The following is an 18,275-nucleotide window of genomic DNA, read 5'->3' as shown; positions in this document are numbered from 1 at the left end:
AAATCGAAATTTAACTCTGTAACATGATAACAATCAATCAGTCAACACACGCCTGGAATCTTCCCCCAGGTGGTCTCCAGAGTAGGGAGGCACATTTCTCGCGGTATTGTTGCAAATTCTAAGAAGTGTTCAAAGCCAATGTTTAAAGCACCCTGTATTTAACCTCCTTTGGCCCTCTCTCCGCTCTGAAGACGGGGCCAGTGCTCGGAACAGCATCAGCCGACTGTTGTAGATTCGCCTGCTGCGATGGCTGCCGTTCGTGCCAAATGTGAGTCTTTTTGGAGTTGCGACAGTAGGCCACTGGCCGAGGGAAGCCCCCCGTTCTTTAAATCTCACGATGCCTAAAGTCACCCTGCCCTAGTGAACGGCTTACTCGCAAAAAAAACAAATAAGGCGACGTTGTTGCCGTGCAACAGTCATGCCTCCGGCCAACCCTACATGGTGTTCAGGACTAAAGTAATCTGTATTGCCAATCCCCAGCTTAAGACGCAGATCCAAATCTGTGGATCTTAGCACAGGGATTGATACGGCTCTTGGAAGCACACAGGAACTCTGCTACTTGCGAACATTTGACTTAACGAGAGATACGAACAAACCTGTCCCTAAGTCCAGTTACCTGCTCGGACCGAGAGTCGTAAGTTCAACCGCCGCGCAATAGATGGCGGTGGTGGCATCTACATCTGTAGAACGTGAAGAACCAGTGGCATCTACATCTGCGGAACATGAAGAACCAGTGGCATCTACATCTGCGGAACATGAAGAACCAGTGGCATCTACATCTGCCGAACGTGAAGAACCAGTGGCATCTACATCTGCAGAACGTGAAGAACCAGTGGCATCTACATCTGCAGAACATGAAGAACCAGTGGCATCTACATCTACAGACCGTGACGAACCAGTGGCATCTACAGTTACAGCACATGAAGAACCAGTGGCATCTACATCTGCAGAACATGAAGAACTAGTGGCATCTACATCTGCAGAACGTGAAGAACCAGTCACATCTACAGAACATGAAGAACTAGTAGCATCTACATCTGCAGAGCATGAAGAACCAGTGGCATCTACAGGAGATTGTGCAACGTTTAAAGCTATCCCTCGTGTTGAGTGTACACGCCGTACATGATTGGAATCGACAGGAGTTACCAACAAATCGACTTACGAAGTCCTCTTAACTCGTTCGTAAGTAGAGGAGTCCCTGTATTTGGTTTGGTATCACTGGTGTCTGATCCCAGGCATCGCTGTGGGTACACTGTGGACACAGTGGCTGGTGTTCCAAGGGCAAGAGGCTCTCTTGTCATTGTTGAACCTAGTTTATCTGCCCTGAGACGATGATGGTTTCACATCGTACTTCGTGTTTTCGCTTTGTATGCTTAGGTCTTACCTCGGAATTCCAAGTTCCTTCCAAAAAGTAACCAACATGCAGAATTGTACGAAAGAAAGCCAAGGGAAGTGGTAGGGTTTCGTGATGTTGATTTAAAAGAAATATACATTTGTGTTTAATAAGTGAATTCTGCTTAATCGAGGGATTAAACATAATTTTAAAAAAGAGAAATGTACATTTGAATCCCAAACACTGCTTTACATTGCGGCGGACAGGCCTGTTCAGAGATGAATCACCGAGCCACTGAGTTTGGGAGACACAGATGCAGTTCACTCTTTATGAGGGCTCATCGGTGAGCCGAAGTCAGCTGCAGACTGCCACACAATATGCAAAATGTACAGCCTTGTTGTCAATCTAGCACCGTATCACTGCTCTCCTGATGCCTGCGCGAGGTTGTGCACATTTACACTTTGCGTACCGTCCAAGTAAACTGCGAGCAGCTGGACATCTGTGAAAAAAGAGCTTCATAGCTCATCGGATTCCTCCAGTATGAATAAATATTCCGAGTGTGATGATTGGGGAGTGAACAAGACGAGACGGGGGGGGGGGGGGGGGAGCAAACAACGCAAAATTGACGGTAACCCACGAAACCTAAAAACCAACAACGGCTTTGTTGAAGTGAACAATCGCGCGAGCACGCTTCACCGCCCTGGTCACCGGCAGCTGCCGATGGTGGGGGGAGCACAGAGCTGGGAACGGGGCGGGTACAGGTCAAGGGATTTGTCTGCAACTTCCCCCTGCCACCCCCGCAACAATCCGTGGTCAACTCCGTGGTCTGTGGAAGGCGGCCATTCAGACTTGCCTTCCTTTTCATTAATGACATTTTTATTTACCAATTACCTTCATGCTATCCATTGCGCAACGGTTGCAAGTTACTTTTGCTCAGTCCGAGTCAGCCGCCGAGGCCGTGACGGGTTTCCATTTCATTTCTCTTGCTCCGTCGCCGCCTGTACCGTTCCCGTTCTGCTGCAGTGTGCGGCGACGATGCCCACTTTACCGGCGGCGATACTGACACGTCAAATAGAGGGTTGAATGAACGCGGGCCCGCAAGCCCTGCGACCAACCCCCGTTTAAATTTTGATTTAAAGCTTTCGTGACTGCAGTAATTCATATTCTTGGCTCTTTCGGTAAAGTCACGTTGAAGGGAAACAAAATAATAAAATATATATAAAACAATAAAAATTCTCACGACGTTTCGACCATAACACAAACGGTCGTCATCAGGTTGAGAATTTTTATTGTTTTATATATATTTTATTATTTTATTGTTTCCCTTCAACGTGACTTTACCGAAAGAGCTAAGAATATAAACCCCCGTTTGTGCTGCGTCTGTCACCGTCACCAAAGCAAAAACCCCGGGGGGCTGAACCCCCCGCTTAGCGACCGAGACGTGACGAGGTCGGGCGCTGGGTACTCGCAGGGAGGCCCACAGAGCGACCGCGCGCTGCCGGGTCTGTCTGCGCTCCCACGCATGCCCCGTGGCTGTCCTCCGGACACTTTCCCCATTTCCTTCCACGTGCCGTGAGAACGCTCTCAAATGAATGCACTGGTCAAACACCCCTCGAAGTTGGTAGCCGTCTGGGAAAGGGGAAAAAAAAATAATCTCGACGCTCAAGCGAAGTTTTCCTTGGCGAAACAAATTCAATTTAGTGACCGCTCAAGACGCACACGCACGCACACACACACACACACACGAGTCACGGCGCGTAACGCCCTTCTCCTCGCACGTCCAGTCCCCAAGCTTCAGCGCCAACGTCGAGCAACGCTGGAGCCCCTCCATCAGCTCGGGCCCCGGCCGCCGACTGCGACCGGCAGGGGAAATCTTTCCCGAGGGCCAAATAGGATTTACACGTTGACAACGCACCCTGGCGCTATCCAACAACGCAACGTGCACGTCAACCGGGCCTAGAGGAGACCGCTTGCAGAGTGACCGAGCGTGATAAAATCGGAAGCGGCAGTTGCTGTGGCCAGGTCGAGGATATTTGCCCCTCGAGCAACCCATTTAGTGCGGCTAAAATGCTTGCAGCGACGGATGAATATCGTCCGTGCGGGCCGTTGCGAAGCAGAACGCCGCACGTGGCCACGAGTCTCGTGAAATGAAGTCCTGGGTCACATCAGGCCCCATGGGCCATTGAATCCTCGGTCCTGAGCTTGACCAACAGCTGGTGGGCAGAGAGAGGGAGGGGAGGGAGGGGGTCGCTGTGTGGGGGGCCGCTGTTGGCTTGTTTCATGGTCCACCGAGTGAGGGTCGGTGTGGGTCGCGACGAAGGCTGAAGAGGGGGATGCAGGCCGGCGGTTTGAAGGGAGACGTGAAGACGGGGAGGGGCCTCTGCCGAGCGACGTCGAGGCCCCCCCCCCCACCCCCCCCCGGGATCCCCGGAGAGGTTCAGATGCGCAGTGTGAGCGAAGTCTGCGCCATCGCGTTGTAGATGAACGTGTCGTTGAACGGCACGAACTGGTGCGTGATCACTTTGATGGCTTCCTGCGCAGCCGTTCCTGCGAGGGTGGGGGGAGGGCGGAGGGGTGGGGGCAGGGGCAGGGGTGGGGGACGAGCGAGGAGACGGTCGCTTTGGTTGCTCTGCACACCGAAGCAGCTCACGAGGACTACGCAGCAGTCGAGGACTACGCAGCAGTCGAGGACTACTCAGCTTTCCACCGCGCAGCCGAGCCGTGCCGCAACCGTGTCAAGCCAAGCCCGGCGCGGGTCAGGGGTCGCGCCAGCGTTCACTCTACATTTGTGCAAAATCTGAAAATGATTAACCCTGCCCCCTGACGTTGCTTGGCCCTTATTCACAAAGGGCTGAGTCCAGATTTAGATTTCAGTCGGGTATGTTCTGGTCAGAGAACCGAAAAGCATTTTTGCATCCGGCACCGCACATCCAATATCCACCTCTTGTGTTGGAAGTGCCGTTAGCGTCTGGCACTTACTCGAGCCTACCAGCGACTGAACGAGACATTTTCAGTTACCATCCGTCACGCTCCTGTGACTTACACTCCAACTAGCACCTGCACGTAAGCTACTCTCATTGCTCCGTAACCACGGTAGATTTCCCTCTTTTGCCTGCAACTCTGTCGTCAGTCTCGACCGCCGACCATCATCCCCGCTCGCGACTGGTCCTGGGCCAAGCCCACTAACTTTTCATTACAATCAACACGATACCTCTAACGTGCGTGGTCTCTCTTTCTCTCTCTAATACGAGCGCTGCTCTTCCTCGTCTCTCAGTGTAATTCCCCGGGCCGATGTGCATTGGCAGTTCAAGCTGCGATGAAGTCTCGGCTGCCGCGCGGGCAGCACACACGAGTTGAAATCGTCCGTTCGTCTCAATCGTTCGCACCTCCGATGAAGGAGGCGACGGTGTGAGGCTCCGCCGCTCCGTACCGACAGCTGCAAGACAACGGCAGAGACACGCGGCAGCTTGCTCAGACACCCGTGGTTAAACACGTGGTTAAACACGTGGTTAAACACGTGGCTAAACAGGTGGTTAAACACGTGGTTAAACACGTGGTTAAACACGTGGCTAAACAGGTGGTTAAACACGTGGTTAAACAGGTGGTTAAACACGTGGTTAAACACGTGGCTAAACACGTGGCTAAACAGGTGGTTAAACACGTGGTTAAACACGTGGTTAAACACGTGGCTAAACAGGTGGTTAAACACGTGGTTAAACAGGTGGTTAAACACGTGGTTAAACACGTGGCTAAACACGTGGCTAAACAGGTGGTTAAACACGTGGTTAAACACGTGGCTAAACAGGTGGTTAAACACGTGGCTAAACAGGTGGTTAAACACGTGGTTAAACACGTGGCTAAACATGTGGTTAAACACGTGGCTAAACAGGTGGTTAAACACGTGGTTAAACACGTGGCTAAACACGTGGCTAAACACGTGGCTAAACATGCACCCCGGGGGACCGGGAAGGGGGGCAAATGGGCAGTTGACCCCTCACCCCCTGCAATGTCACAGAGGATGCTTGAGATTTATCTTGAATGTAAAATAGTTGCACATAACGCAAAAGAAGAGTGCGTGGAGGGGAGTGGAGTGAGATGAGAGGGGAGAGGGAAGAGAGTGCGTGGGGGGGAGTGGAGTGAGATGAGAGGGGAGAGGGAAGAGAGTGAGTGGAGGAGAGCAGAGTGAGCTGAGAGGGGCGAGGTAGGCAGGGGCGAGTCTACAGAGCATCTAGAAGGTGATGAGCGGGAGCTCCGGAGCTCGGCTCGGGCGACCGTAGGATGGGAACCGAGGGACGTCTGATGGCGGGACGCTGCACGTACAACTCATGCAGGTACTCGTCCTTGACGGTACAGTGGAGCCCCCACTCATGCAGCAGGCCGGCCACGCACGCCCGCAGCTCGGCCACATCCCGGTCCACGTCCTCGGCACGCACACCTAGCCGGGAACAGCGGTCGTGAGCGCTGCAGGTGGGCGACGTTAACTACCTCGTCGCCTGCTACGCAGGAGGTAGTGGGTTCGATCCCGACCCTGACCCCTGTATATTTGAAGTTTTGCGTGTCTCTCTGCCCGTGGTCGCGTGGATTTTTCTCCGGGTCCTCCGGTTTTATCCCTCCAGGTTTAGAAATACGCGTTTAGAGTATTTGTTTGCGATAAAGTTCCACGTGATAAGCCACTCAGTTGAGTTATCATTTGTGGCCAGGTGACTTCTGAAAAAAGAGCTATGCAGCTCAGTAAGCCTTACTTGGTAAAATAAAAATAGTTTATATTTTTTATAGTATATAGTTCAAATGAGTATCTGGTGCGGTGTGTAAACATCGCCACCGAGGAGACAAAAGGGTGGTGCTGGCCACTCACCCCCTGGTGTGCCATGCCGGCCTTCATAGGTGCACATTAACAGCACTTGCCCAAACAGTCTGGCTATACGGGGGGTCAAGTACACACGAGGCATGGCACGTTGGCATAGTCGGGGGCACAGCTGATGCATCTGCCAGACACCTCGGTCAGTCAACCCCAGAGCACTTGGGTCTGCCCCGTGACCTCCTGCCAGCGGGCGTTCGACACTTTACGTGGCCTCAAAGTGCACATAGCCTGGCACAGACGCCGTGGTGACGTCACCGCCACTTAGTGGCGAACGGCTGTTGTTGCTGCGTGCACGAGGTACGCGCGCTCAGACCTGGGTAGCGGCCGTACTGCTGGTAAAAGCGGTCCACTGCCCGCAGCATGACGTACAGCACCGCCTCGCCTTCCGCCGACTCCAGCTGACTGCCTGCACAAACGCGCACAACAAAGATCCCCCCGTGTAGCCTTAACAGACTGTTGGGGCGAGTGCTGTTTGCGACATGCACCTATGAAGGCCGGCACGGCACACGAGGGGGGTGGGGTGACCAGCAACCACGCCCGGCCGCCTTTGTCTACCAAGTGGCGACGTTTTACACACCCCACCAGGTAAGGTTCTCGTTTGAGGCCGAGTCCACCTGGGGGAGGCCCAGGATTAGCTTAGATATCGTCACTGGTGTTGGCCCGTGAGCGGGAATGGAACTCGGACCGCCGGGTTCGTGGCGGAGTGACGCGCATACACACACACAGCAACAAGCATGGGCAAGATCAGCTTGGCCAGGGGTAACGATATGACCACACCGTGCCCTCCCTCCCTCCCTCCAACTAAAGTTAAAAGCATTATCACGTAAACGCTGTCGCTCTACGCTCAAGCATAGTCCAATATGAACGATATTTGACTGTAAATCTGCGTTGCTATGAGGAACTTGCCCAATAGAAAACTGGTCACGTTGATCAAAGCGCTTTCTCAACACTTCGCGATCAAACGGCCAGCACCAAAAAGGAAAAGCCTTGTTGGCCAATGCGATGACATCGCACGCCATGTGACTCCCTCCCTGCCTCCCTCCCTTCCACTCCACTCCACTGCACTCCCTCCCCGCGCGCACTGCAGATGAACAAGCCAGTCAACCCGTGGCACTGCAGGCGAAACAACCGCGTGAACACGGAGAATGTCCAGTCGTGGGTTAGCAACTCGCGGGCAGGTCACCTATGTCGGCGGTGAGGGCGGTCTTAGCATCGTACTCCTCGGCCAGCGAGCGACACCTCACCACGCGCAGGAAGGCCGCGTGCTTGCCTGCGAGAGGAGGAACACCACAACAATCTCCACGTTAAACGGGGTGGGGGGCCGGGGGGCCTCCACGTCTCACTGAATATTTGTTGAGGTCACTGCTATCACTCACTGGATAGAGGCGGCAGGGGGCACGTGGCTAGCAGCCACAGCCGTAGCGAGAGTCATGTTTGATGTGGAAATAATGAGTTAAGCCGTGGATATAACGCTTTGTACTCTGTGTAGGGTTAACACAAATTGTATATCAACAATAATAATTATATTTATTATAAGTGTAATGGAATCAAGATGGTTTTCCGGGAGTGCGCTGCCAAGTTTCTGCAGTGGGGGTGATGTTGCCGCTGTGTCGAGTAACATGCAGCATACACATTTTTCAGCATTGGGATATTTTGTGTGAATGTACGATGCACTTCTTTGGTACCGTACGTAGCCAACCGTGCAAATCATGGATGTTGGGTTTTCATTTATTTTTCGCCCGAGAAAGAAACCAGAGACCTTGGGAGGGAAACCCATGCAGATCAGGGTGTGAGAGAGAGAACACACCAACTACACGCGCAGAAAGGCACCCGAGTCGGGAGTCTAACCCAGGCCCCCCCGTTATCCATTGGATAAAAGGGTCAGCTTCAGCGCACCCTAGCGTGGCGGAACAGCGGTGGGCTGAGCACGGCTACGCATGCTGTGCAACGTGACGTTACTCACAAAACAGCCTGACGTCTCCCTCCGATATGCCGTCCGCCGGCTGTGAAACACACAAGCGGCGGCCGCGTTAGTCCTCGGTGCTCGGCATTGCGAACCTCAAGACATGTTCGCCGTTCATTAACAATAACTGATCGTAATTGAGTATGTTCGGTGTCTGTGCCACGCGCCTCACCCGTCCCAGAGAATGCAGCAGCGAGGCAGTGAGCTTCCCAACAGCATCGGCGTCTTGCTTAGCTTTCTCCCGGTACCTGTAAGAGCAAAATGCTGTCACCGAGCACCTATTCACACTGATGGGAGTACAGGAGGGGGTTGGTGTGGCCCAACAAAACACCTGGCCGTCTTTGTCTCCCCAAATGCTGATGTTTAAACACAGCACCACCTACTTGAGCTTGGGGAGACACGTATATTTCTTAAGGCTTTCCAATTAAATTTGAAAGCATTATCAACGTATGCTCCGTCACTCTCTACGCTCAAGCGTCGTCCACTTTGAACGATACTTGATGGTAAATCTACGTTGCTATTGGGGAACTACCCTGCAGAGAAATCGGTCACGTTGATCACTCGCCGATAAAACGTCCAGCACTCGGCGATAAAAGGTCCAGGACTAAGAGGTACGGTAAGCCTTCATAATGAAGGTTTTTTTGGGTTAGATCGCGTTATTTATAAATGTGTCGTAACCCTCCACCACCCGACACGGCCAAACAGTAAAACATGCGTCACGTTTACAAAGGACAAATAGTTCACTACTTTAGCCCACCGGTGTGTTGAAGAGCGAATCAACATCATTTAAAATTCAACACACCGGTGGGCTAAAGTAGTGAACTATTTGTCCTTTGTAAACGTGACACATTTTTTACTGTTTGGCCGTGTCGGGTGGTGGAAGGTTACGACACATTTATAAATAACGCGATCTAACCCAAAAAAACCTTCATTATAATATTGGTCGCGAAAGCCTCCTGCTACGTGTTAAACGGGGTAAGCCTTGTCGGCCAATTCGATGACATCGCGCGCCGTGCGACATCGTCTCTCTCCGCGCGGCTCGGGACGCAACGTCGCCGCTAAATAACCACCTCCCAGGACAAACGCACATTGGGGAGTGTTCCAGAATCCGTCCAAGCGCGCCATTCCTTCTTCCTTTCTTACGTCAATCCCGAGGCGGCCAGGTGAAAAGACAAACTAGGACACGACACGTCTGTCTAAGGGGCGGGGGGGGGGGGGTCAAAGGGCAGCGACGGGCGCCCTAGGGCGAAGGGGCTCGGGGTCACGCACACGTTCTGGAGGCGCACGAACTTGTCCGAGTCGGCGATCATGTCCGGGATGGAGCCACGCAGCGGCAGCGCGCCCTCCCCCCCCTCGGCCTCCACGAAGTCTCGCAGCGCTCGCACGAGCACCCAGAAGTCGGCGCTCTGGCGACGGGAACGTCAGAGCGGGAAGAGACGTTACGTGGCGGTGGCCAGGGGAGCTGTGGGCGCGAGAGAGTTTGGGTGCGGGTGAGCGGGAGGTTGTGGGTGTGGGCGAGTGGGAGGTTGAGTGTGGGCGAGTTGCAGGTCGAGGGTGAGTGAGCAGGAAGTTGAGCGAGCACTCGGCTGACATTTCCGCTCACCTTGGCCGAGAGGCTCTGACAGCTGGGGTCACTGAAGAGTTGCCGAACAACATCAGGAATCTGGACAAAGCGCAGTCGAAAAGAATCAAAAATGCAATTGTGCGTGCGATTTAAATGCCACACGTGCAATCCGTATTTTGATTGCGGAAGGTACCCGGGGATACGGAGCTCACGGTGGGCTCAGTTGCGCGCTGGCCGCAGGAAAGGGGAAAGCCCCTCACCAACTACCGTCGACGCCTGCGATGAGCACGGTTGGCTACGTACGGCGCGAAAGAAGTTCAACATACATATGTAGCGACACAGCGCCGACTGCTGTCCAGCAGCGGCAACTGCGGCGGACAAGTAAGCGCACTCGCGCCGTGGATGCATAGAAACGGCTGAGTGTGCCCTGCGGCAAGGGTCACGGAAGACCTCATCGGGAAGCCCCTGGAACCCGCTAGTGGGCTCGAGAAGGGAGGCGCGGCCAGGGCGGAGCCAGCAGGCTGCGCCGAGGAGAATAAAAGCAGCGGAGAGCGGGAGGCTCCGGGTTGCCGGTTCTGGGAGTGGTCTCGTCTCGTCGTCGCTGCCGTCTTCGCCCGATAATTGCGCGGCCCGAGAGTAGCTGGCTGTCTCGGTTGATGCCGTCGGTGCAACGCGGTCAGGGTTGTGTCTAGGCCGGAGTGGTGTAACGGAAATAAAAGAGGTGCCTCCTATAACTACCTCGTCTCCGGCTGTGTGCGCTACATACACACCGAGGAGGACACTGCACATAGATACAAGCAGCCCTCGCTCACCCGTGTTGGATTGAGAGCGGTCGTCGTGTTCTTGATGGCCTCCTCAAAGTTCTCCTCGACAGACGACGCTCCGTGCTCGTTCTTGATCATCCCTGCAAGAACGCTCCGCACGATCAGCCGCTGGCAGGGGGGGCCGTCTATCCATACACAACACCTACTCACAGCTCACTGCATTCGGGATGTAAACTTACAGATAACACAAAAAGGGATTTGCCCAGAACAGCTGCATCGAACCTCAAGGCAGCATGATCCTGTCCAGAGATGTCTATCCAACGGGGTGCTGCGGTGGTGAGATATTAACTGCCTTGCCTGGTATACAGGTCATGGATTCGATCCTAACCCTGACACCTATATAGATGGAGTTTGCATGTGTGACCGTGTGGATCTTTCTCCGGGTCTTCCCTGTTTTTCTCTCCACATTTACAAACGTGCATTTAGAGTATATGGCTGCTCATACATTTCCACATGATGGTAAGGCACCTCTCTGAGCTATAATTTGCGATAGCCAGGTCGCTCCCTGTTTATTTTATTTGGCCAGGTTAAGCTCAGTGGGACTTAACCTGGCGAAATAAAATAAATAGTTTACACTGCAGTAGCGGGAGGAAAACCCGGAGCTAAACCAAACTGTTATACGAGTGGACACCACACGGAGGTCTGCAAGGACCGGTCATTATTATGAAATCCGTGTGATGTGCTGCCATGCTCTCTAAGTTTGGGAGCGTTGTAGCGGCATCACCAGCCGTACTGAGAACGAAGGCTCCCCCTCCCACCCCATCACAATCTATGATGGTGCCAACCCCACCGGGCACCTACACACGGGGCTGGCACGGGCGAGGGGAAGGGCTCGAGCGATTGCCATACCTTGCCTGATCAGCTCCTTAAACTGGTCCTTCTCCTTGTAGTTCTTGGGCAGACTGCCATCGTGCTGCAAGCACACGCACAGGGTCACAGTGTAAGAGAACGACACGGACCCAGGAGAAGAGAGAGACGGGGTAACGTTTAAGAAACAAGCCGCGAGCACGGTGACGGGAGGGAACCGGACGAAGGACTACCATCACCTGCGACCTCCACACGTCCAGGTACTTGGCCACCACCACCAGCCATGGCGTATGACTGTGCTCCTGTAGATCACACACACACACAAAAAGACAATGATCACATGCGTATTCTAAACGGGCTATTGGTGGCAAATGCAAGCGACAGCCTACTGAGATCAGAAGTATAATTTTTTTCAAGAGACCTGCGTACTCATTTAGCAAATGACTCATTTAAGGCTGAATCAACCTAGGGGCGGCCCAGGACACGGTTCAAATGCCACGAGCTACTGATACTATCCATGGACTGGTGAACAAACTCAGGCCATCGGGAGCGTAACACGGTGCACAAGCCATCAATACTCGCGTAAACGTACAAACACACGCTCGCACGCAAACAACCGTCATTCGCTACACACAAAGACACACACACACACGCACACGTAATTCTGCCACGTGGGACAAGACGAAGAAAGCGGTCGTGAAGCTCTTATAGAGCGAGATGGGGCGTCGCGGTGGCGAGACGTTAACTCCCTGGCCTGGTATGCAGGAGGACGTGGGTTCCGAGTTTGCGTGCTTTTCTCCGGGTTCTCAGGTTTTTCCTTACACATTGAGACTCAACATCACGTGTTCAAGAGCATTCGGCTGCTATAAATATCCACGCGATGATGAGCCACTTCTCGTTGAGCTATCATTTGTGGCCAGGTCGTTTCTGAAAACGAGCTAAACAGCTCAGTTGTGCCTGACCTGCTAAAAATCGTCACGCCTTTTTATTTTACTTTTTGCCCATGATCTGGGATGAAGGCCTCTCCAAGCCCGCTCCACCTCGCACAACAAGGCAGCCCCATCATCCATCCAGCTCCTGCGCGCGGTGTCCAACTGCGTGACACGGAGTTCACCGGGAGTGTGTGGGGGGGGTGGGAGAGGTGGGGGGGTGGCGTGCAGGCGTCAGAGGCACCTTCTTGTCGAGGAGGGCCAGGTCGCAGGAAGCCAGGTGTTTGACGAGCGCCGGGAAGGGACGGTCGAGGCGCAGGTCCTCGAGCGCGTTGTCCGGGTGCGACTCGACGACGGTGTGCTCGCGAAGTGCCACGCGCATGTAGCCCGTCATGCCGTAGGCGCGGCACGCCAGCAGCGGCACGCCGGCCTCCCACAGCGCCGCCGCCAGCCGCAGCAGCGTGCTGTCGGGGGCGGAGGGGGTGCGGACGCGGCGGAACGCGAGTACGTTGAACTTGTTCTTTCGCGCCGTGCGTAAGCCGGCAACCGTCGCGAGGAGTCGCCGTGTGACGGGGCGAGGGTCGGAGGGGTCGCCGCGGGGAGGAGGGGGAACGGCGAGGAGAGCGCGGCGTGAGGTGAGGTTCCGGGCCGCTGGTGCTTTACCTTTGCGGCAGCTGTGTCGTGATGACCACGGTGAACTTGTGAAAGAACGTGGGCTCCTTCTCTAAGACTTTCTCCACAGCCTGTTGCATTAAAAAAAAAAGATTCACGTCAGAAAATTGCCGCGTGATGCCCTATCGCCTGCTACCAAATAATAAACTTCCTCAAACGAGCGACTTCTAACTCCGTCTGCCGTCTTACCTCCTCAACAAAGTTTCCAGACACGTCGCTGTTCAGCTCCTGGATGAGATTCATCGCCGTCTTCGCTCGACTCTGTAACACAAGCACGGCCTGGAATGTCCTTCTCTAGATATGCATCGCAACCTACGACCTTGGTCACAGCCCTTGGTCATCACAAAACTCCGACCCTAGCCCTCGTAAGATTACTGATTATGTTACCAACGAGAAGAAAAATCCATTTTTTGAGCACTGAACTCATGAAACACACGGCCCGGCCCATCGTTGCAAGCCACGCGGTGGTCAATTTATCAACATTTTTATAACATCTCCGAGCACAATGGCAGAAATACGTCCAGGAGGTAGATGCCGATGTTGAGGTCTGCCAGCCACGACGGGAGGACTTCAAGGAGAGATTCCGTGGAGGTTTGCTGTTCCTCCTCCGTTGAAGGAGTGCAGACCACAGTCGCTTTGCTATTTGAGTCCCTAGTTTTGGTTGCATGGCCACAATTACACGGCTGTAGCTTGTCTTCATTGAACATCTCTATGGGTCTCTGTATCTCTTTCATGAGTACAGACTACAGTGGTGTACTGTATGGTCCATAATTTGGATTGCATGGCCACAAATGCACTGTGGCTTGTTTTGCATTGGGGAGAAACGTTCAAACACTGCCGTGCGGCATCAAGAGGGGCCCGACTGAGTAAAGGCGTGAAAAATAAAACCGCAAATGGACTACGGGGTTGATAATGTTGTTTATGTTGTTGTATTTTTGATAATTGCATTGCGAAAAAAATAAACGTGAAAAGCATCGTAGGTTTCGATTCCCGCTCATGGCCAACTTGAGTAGTGACCATTAGCTGAACTGGTCCTGGGCTTCCCCTAGCTCGACTCAGCCTCAATTGATCACCCGGTGTGCGATGTGCAAACATCGCCACTCGAGAGACAAAGGCGGTCGGGCTTGGTGCTGGCCACCCACCCCCTAGTGTACTGTTCCCGGCCTTCATAGGTGCTCGCTAACAGCACTTGCACCTATGGTCTGCTAAGGCTATACATGGAATCTTTGCCTTTGTGTGTCTGTTCAAACGAACCACACCGTGTCTGATGAGCCTTGGCGCTGGTGCATTTCTTTGGCTGCCACTGACCAATTACATTCAGCATGTGCCCTGCAGTTTGAATATTAGCCCGAGCCAATCGGTTCAATCGTTCCTACAATAAAAACTGAATTGGACTATCTAGTTTGAGAAACTTTCATATCCGATTGCCAAAATAATAATCGAACAATCAATAAATGATGAACAGCCCTTACAAAGGACACCCCCAACATACATTTCATTACCTCGCCAATGCTGCTCTTGTCCAAAAAGAAACTGTTACAACAAAAATAGAAAATGTTTTAGGGTCACACAAAGCTCCAATCGTCGTGCATTTAAATGAATAGCACTGCAATGAGAAGGCAACGTCCACACGTGTAAGAAACCTTACTTGTTGCCAATATCTTCCCCACTGACTTTGTTCCCATCCAAAATCGTAAAGGCGCCAATGCCTGAAATCGGAACAAGAAATTTAAGTGTCAACGCACAAACCTTCCTCGCAAGTTTCACGTTCCAACCACCCGGTGTTGTGAGCGCAATAGCTGGTTTTTTTAATCCCCCCCCGCGAGGAGAGCTTTTGCCTTGTCAATGAAATTCATGAATTCGATAAGGGAAGCATTTTATCACGGGGTCGAAGTGCCGTCCCTCCCCGTCTCTATGCGAGAAGGAGCGGACGGAGGCACGCACCAGGCAGCACAAGGTTTTTCAGGATCTCGGTTCCCGTGGCGCTGGCGTTGATCAGACACACGTGGGCGTTCTCCAAGGCTTGCTGTCCATGGTCGCCCCACAGCCTGTCACACGCCCAATGTTGATGAAAAAACACACGGAGTGGTCAGTCTTGCGCTCTATGCAGGGGGACAACGATTGAAGCGTAAGATGTGTATTGAAATGCAGGCTCGCTGCCTCTCCCCTCTCATCTCACTCCACTCCCCTCCACGCTCTCTCCTGCCTCTCCCCTCTCATCTCACTCTACTCCACTCCTCGCACTCTCCTACATCTCCCCTCTCATCTCACTCCACTCCCCTCCACGCACTCTCCTACCTCTCCCCTCTCATCTCACTCCGCTTCCCTCCACTCACTCTCCTGCCTCTCTCCTCTCATCTCACTCTACTCCCCTCCACGCACTCTACTACCTCTCCCCTCTCATCTCACTCTACTCCCCTCCACTCACTCTCCTACCTCTCCCCTCTCATCTCACTCCGCTTCCCTCCACTCACTCTCCTGCCTCTCTCCTCTCATCTCACTCTACTCCCCTCCACGCACTCTACTACCTCTCCCCTCTCATCTCACTCTACTCCCCTCCACTCACTCTCCTGCCTCTCCCCTCTCATCTCACTCTACTCCCCTCCACACACTCTCCTACCTCCCCCTCTCATCTCACTCTGCTCCCCTCCACACACTCTCCTACCTCTCCCTTCCCATCTCACTCCACTCCCTTCCACGCACTCTGAGCAGAGGTCAGTGAAGGAAAACTCCACTACTGCACAGTACCTCCATGTACCCACGTGTATGCTACCCGCATTCAACCCGCACGGACCGGTGTGGTGAAGTATGGTGAAACAAGAATTCAACAAACCCACGGGCGTGGTGAAGTATGGTGAAACAAGAACCCAACAAACCCACGGGTGTGGTGAAGTATGGTGAAACAAGAACCCAACAAACCCACGGGTGTGGTGAAGTATGGTGAAACAAGAACCCAACAAACCCACCGGCGTGGTGAAGAATGGTGAAACAAGAACCCAACAAACCCACAGGTGTGGTGAAGTATGGTGAAACAAGAACCCAACAAACCCACGGGTGTGGTGAAGTATGGTGAAACAAGAACCCAACAAACCCACCGGTGTGGTGAAGTATGGTGAAACAAGAACCCAACAAACCCACCGGCGTGGTGAAGTATGGTGAAACAAGAACCCAACAAACCCACGGGCATGGTGAAGTATGGTGAAACAAGAACCCAACAAACCCACGGGTGTGGTGAAGTATGGTGAAACAACAACCCCAACAAACTCACCGGCGTGGTGAAGTGTGGTGAAACAAGAATTCAACAAACCCACGGGTGTGGTGAAGTATGGTGAAACAAGAACCCAACAAACCCACGGGTGTGGTGAAGTATGGTGAAACAACAACCCCAACAAACTCACCGGCGTGGTGAAGTGTGGTGAAACAAGAATTCAACAAACCCACGGGTGTGGTGAAGTATGGTGAAACAAGAACCCCAACAAACCCACCGGTGTGGTGAAGTATGGTGAAACAAGAACCCCAACAAACCCACCGGTGTGGTGAAGTATGGTGAAACAAGAACCCAACAAACCCACGGGTGTGGTGAAATATGGTGAAACAAGAACCCAACAAACCCACCGGTGTGGTGAAGTATGGTGAAACAAGAACCCAACAAACCCACCGGTGTGGTGAAGTGTGGTGAAGTATGGTGAAACAAGAACCCAACAAACCCACGGGTGTGGTGAAGTATGGTGAAACAAGAACCCAACAAACCCACGGGTGTGGTGAAGTATGGTGAAACAAGAACCCAACAAACCCACGGGCGTGGTGAAGTATGGTGAAACAAGAACCCAACAAACCCACGGGTGTGGTGAATTATGGTGAAACAAGAACCCAACCAGCCCACCGGCGTGGGGAGGCCCTCATCCAGCGGTGGAGTGGCGAAGTCCACGAAACATTTATACACCGCGTCAAGTGCGATGAGCCGGGTCGACTCTGCCCATCACGCCAACCGTGGTCGTTAAATCAAGAACCACTTTGCGGGAATCCCAAGCGAGTCGATTTCTCCACTGACAAGAGCCCGCTCGCGCCACAACAATGTGGAGTTTCCACCAATGTCACGGGGCTATATAAACAACAACAAAAACTCGTGATAACAAAAACACAACACCGCCCCCCCCCCCAACCGCTGCATTCCGCCTGCGGGGAAACATCGCCCGTCCCCGGCACAACTTTCAGGCAACGCCGCAGGCCTACCAGCGTGTTCGATTCCATTGACCGACCAAACAAGCGCCGGTCTCGCCCCCGCCGGCTTCCCGCGCCTCCCTCAAAAACAAAACGGCGAGCGCGCGAGGCCGCCAGGCGTCGCAAGGGGCGGCATTCACCTCAGCTGTCGGTCGTATCTCCTCTCTTTCTCCTTGGCGAGCGTCTGGCTCTTGACGGTAAAGGCCATGGCCGTTGTTGTCCGGTGACCGTTACGGGGCAGTTGGCGGCGCGGTTCGCGCGCTGCAGATTCGCCCCCGCCGCCGCCACCGCCACCACAACGCCGATCGCTGTCGCGGGCGCTCCTCTACTTACGAACGGGTTAGGTTTTTCAAAGAGGTTTCTGTTCGTAAGTCGATTTGTGCGTAAGTCCCAACTTTAGTCCCCCCCCCACCCCAATATTCAAATATGCTCAAAATGCCCCCCCCCATACATTGCTATAAACAATATTAAAAATAATAATTGCTATGCTATGTAAATAAAAACAATTTGCTAAACCTTGGCCACAATATCTGGACTTGTCTTCATATAAATCAATGCATAGAATTCTGTTTATATGATTGTGGTTATGGTTGTTACTTTATTCATCCCTAATCTCTGCCATTACATACAATGAAACAATAAAAGGTAAACAAAACAGAGCAATGTAATATCTTAGACATTATTGTAAACATAAATTAAAAGTCCATCCCATGTGTTAGTGATTTTTTTTATATTTTAGGCAGGAAATTAGTTTTCAAATTTAGATTTTTTTCTAGGGGGGGGGGGGACCCCCAGACCCCCTGGAAGATTTGATCTCCCCCAAAGTTGACTCCATGGCTACGGCCTTGGTCCCTGTCGATGACAAACGTGTTGTACGGCGTGTACACTAAACACGGGGGTGTGGCTTTAAAAGTTGCATCATCTCCTGGAGATGCCACTGGTTCTTCATGTTCTGCAGATGTAGATGCAGCTGGTTTTTCATGTTCTGCAGTTGCAGATACCACTGGTTCTTCACGTTCTGCAGATGCAAATGCCACTGGTTTTTCACGTTCTGGAGATGTAGATGCCACTGGTTCTTCGTCTTCTGCAGATGTAGATGCC

General features: G+C 52.9%; 1 protein-coding gene across 1 annotated transcript; it reads right to left on the bottom strand.

The window, feature by feature from the left end:
* Window positions 1-1,471: 1,471 nt before the first annotated feature.
* Window positions 1,472-17,522, bottom strand: NAE1 (NEDD8 activating enzyme E1 subunit 1). Its single transcript, XM_032977497.2, has 19 exons — window positions 17,315-17,522; window positions 14,898-15,001; window positions 14,602-14,662; window positions 14,456-14,486; window positions 13,143-13,214; window positions 12,945-13,024; window positions 12,526-12,745; window positions 11,592-11,654; window positions 11,395-11,458; window positions 10,534-10,625; window positions 9,761-9,820; window positions 9,427-9,563; window positions 8,330-8,405; window positions 8,158-8,197; window positions 7,378-7,464; window positions 6,508-6,600; window positions 5,654-5,768; window positions 4,720-4,769; window positions 1,472-3,880 (listed from the first exon to the last, which is right to left on the bottom strand). Exons 1-19 carry the CDS (start codon window positions 17,380-17,382, stop codon window positions 3,771-3,773), a joined length of 1,623 nt encoding a protein of 540 aa, XP_032833388.1. The 5' UTR covers window positions 17,383-17,522; the 3' UTR covers window positions 1,472-3,770.
* Between the last annotated feature and the right edge of the window lie 753 nt (window positions 17,523-18,275).

Source organism: Petromyzon marinus, chromosome 63 (genome assembly GCF_048934315.1).
Source record: "Petromyzon marinus isolate PM22_M1 ecotype Great Lakes invasive population chromosome 63, UKy_Petmar_22M1.pri1.0, whole genome shotgun sequence".
Classification (NCBI taxonomy): Eukaryota; Metazoa; Chordata; class Hyperoartia; order Petromyzontiformes; family Petromyzontidae; genus Petromyzon; species Petromyzon marinus.
The sequence above is the reverse complement of the archived record's forward strand: the minus strand, read 5'-3'. Positions and strand labels throughout refer to the sequence as shown.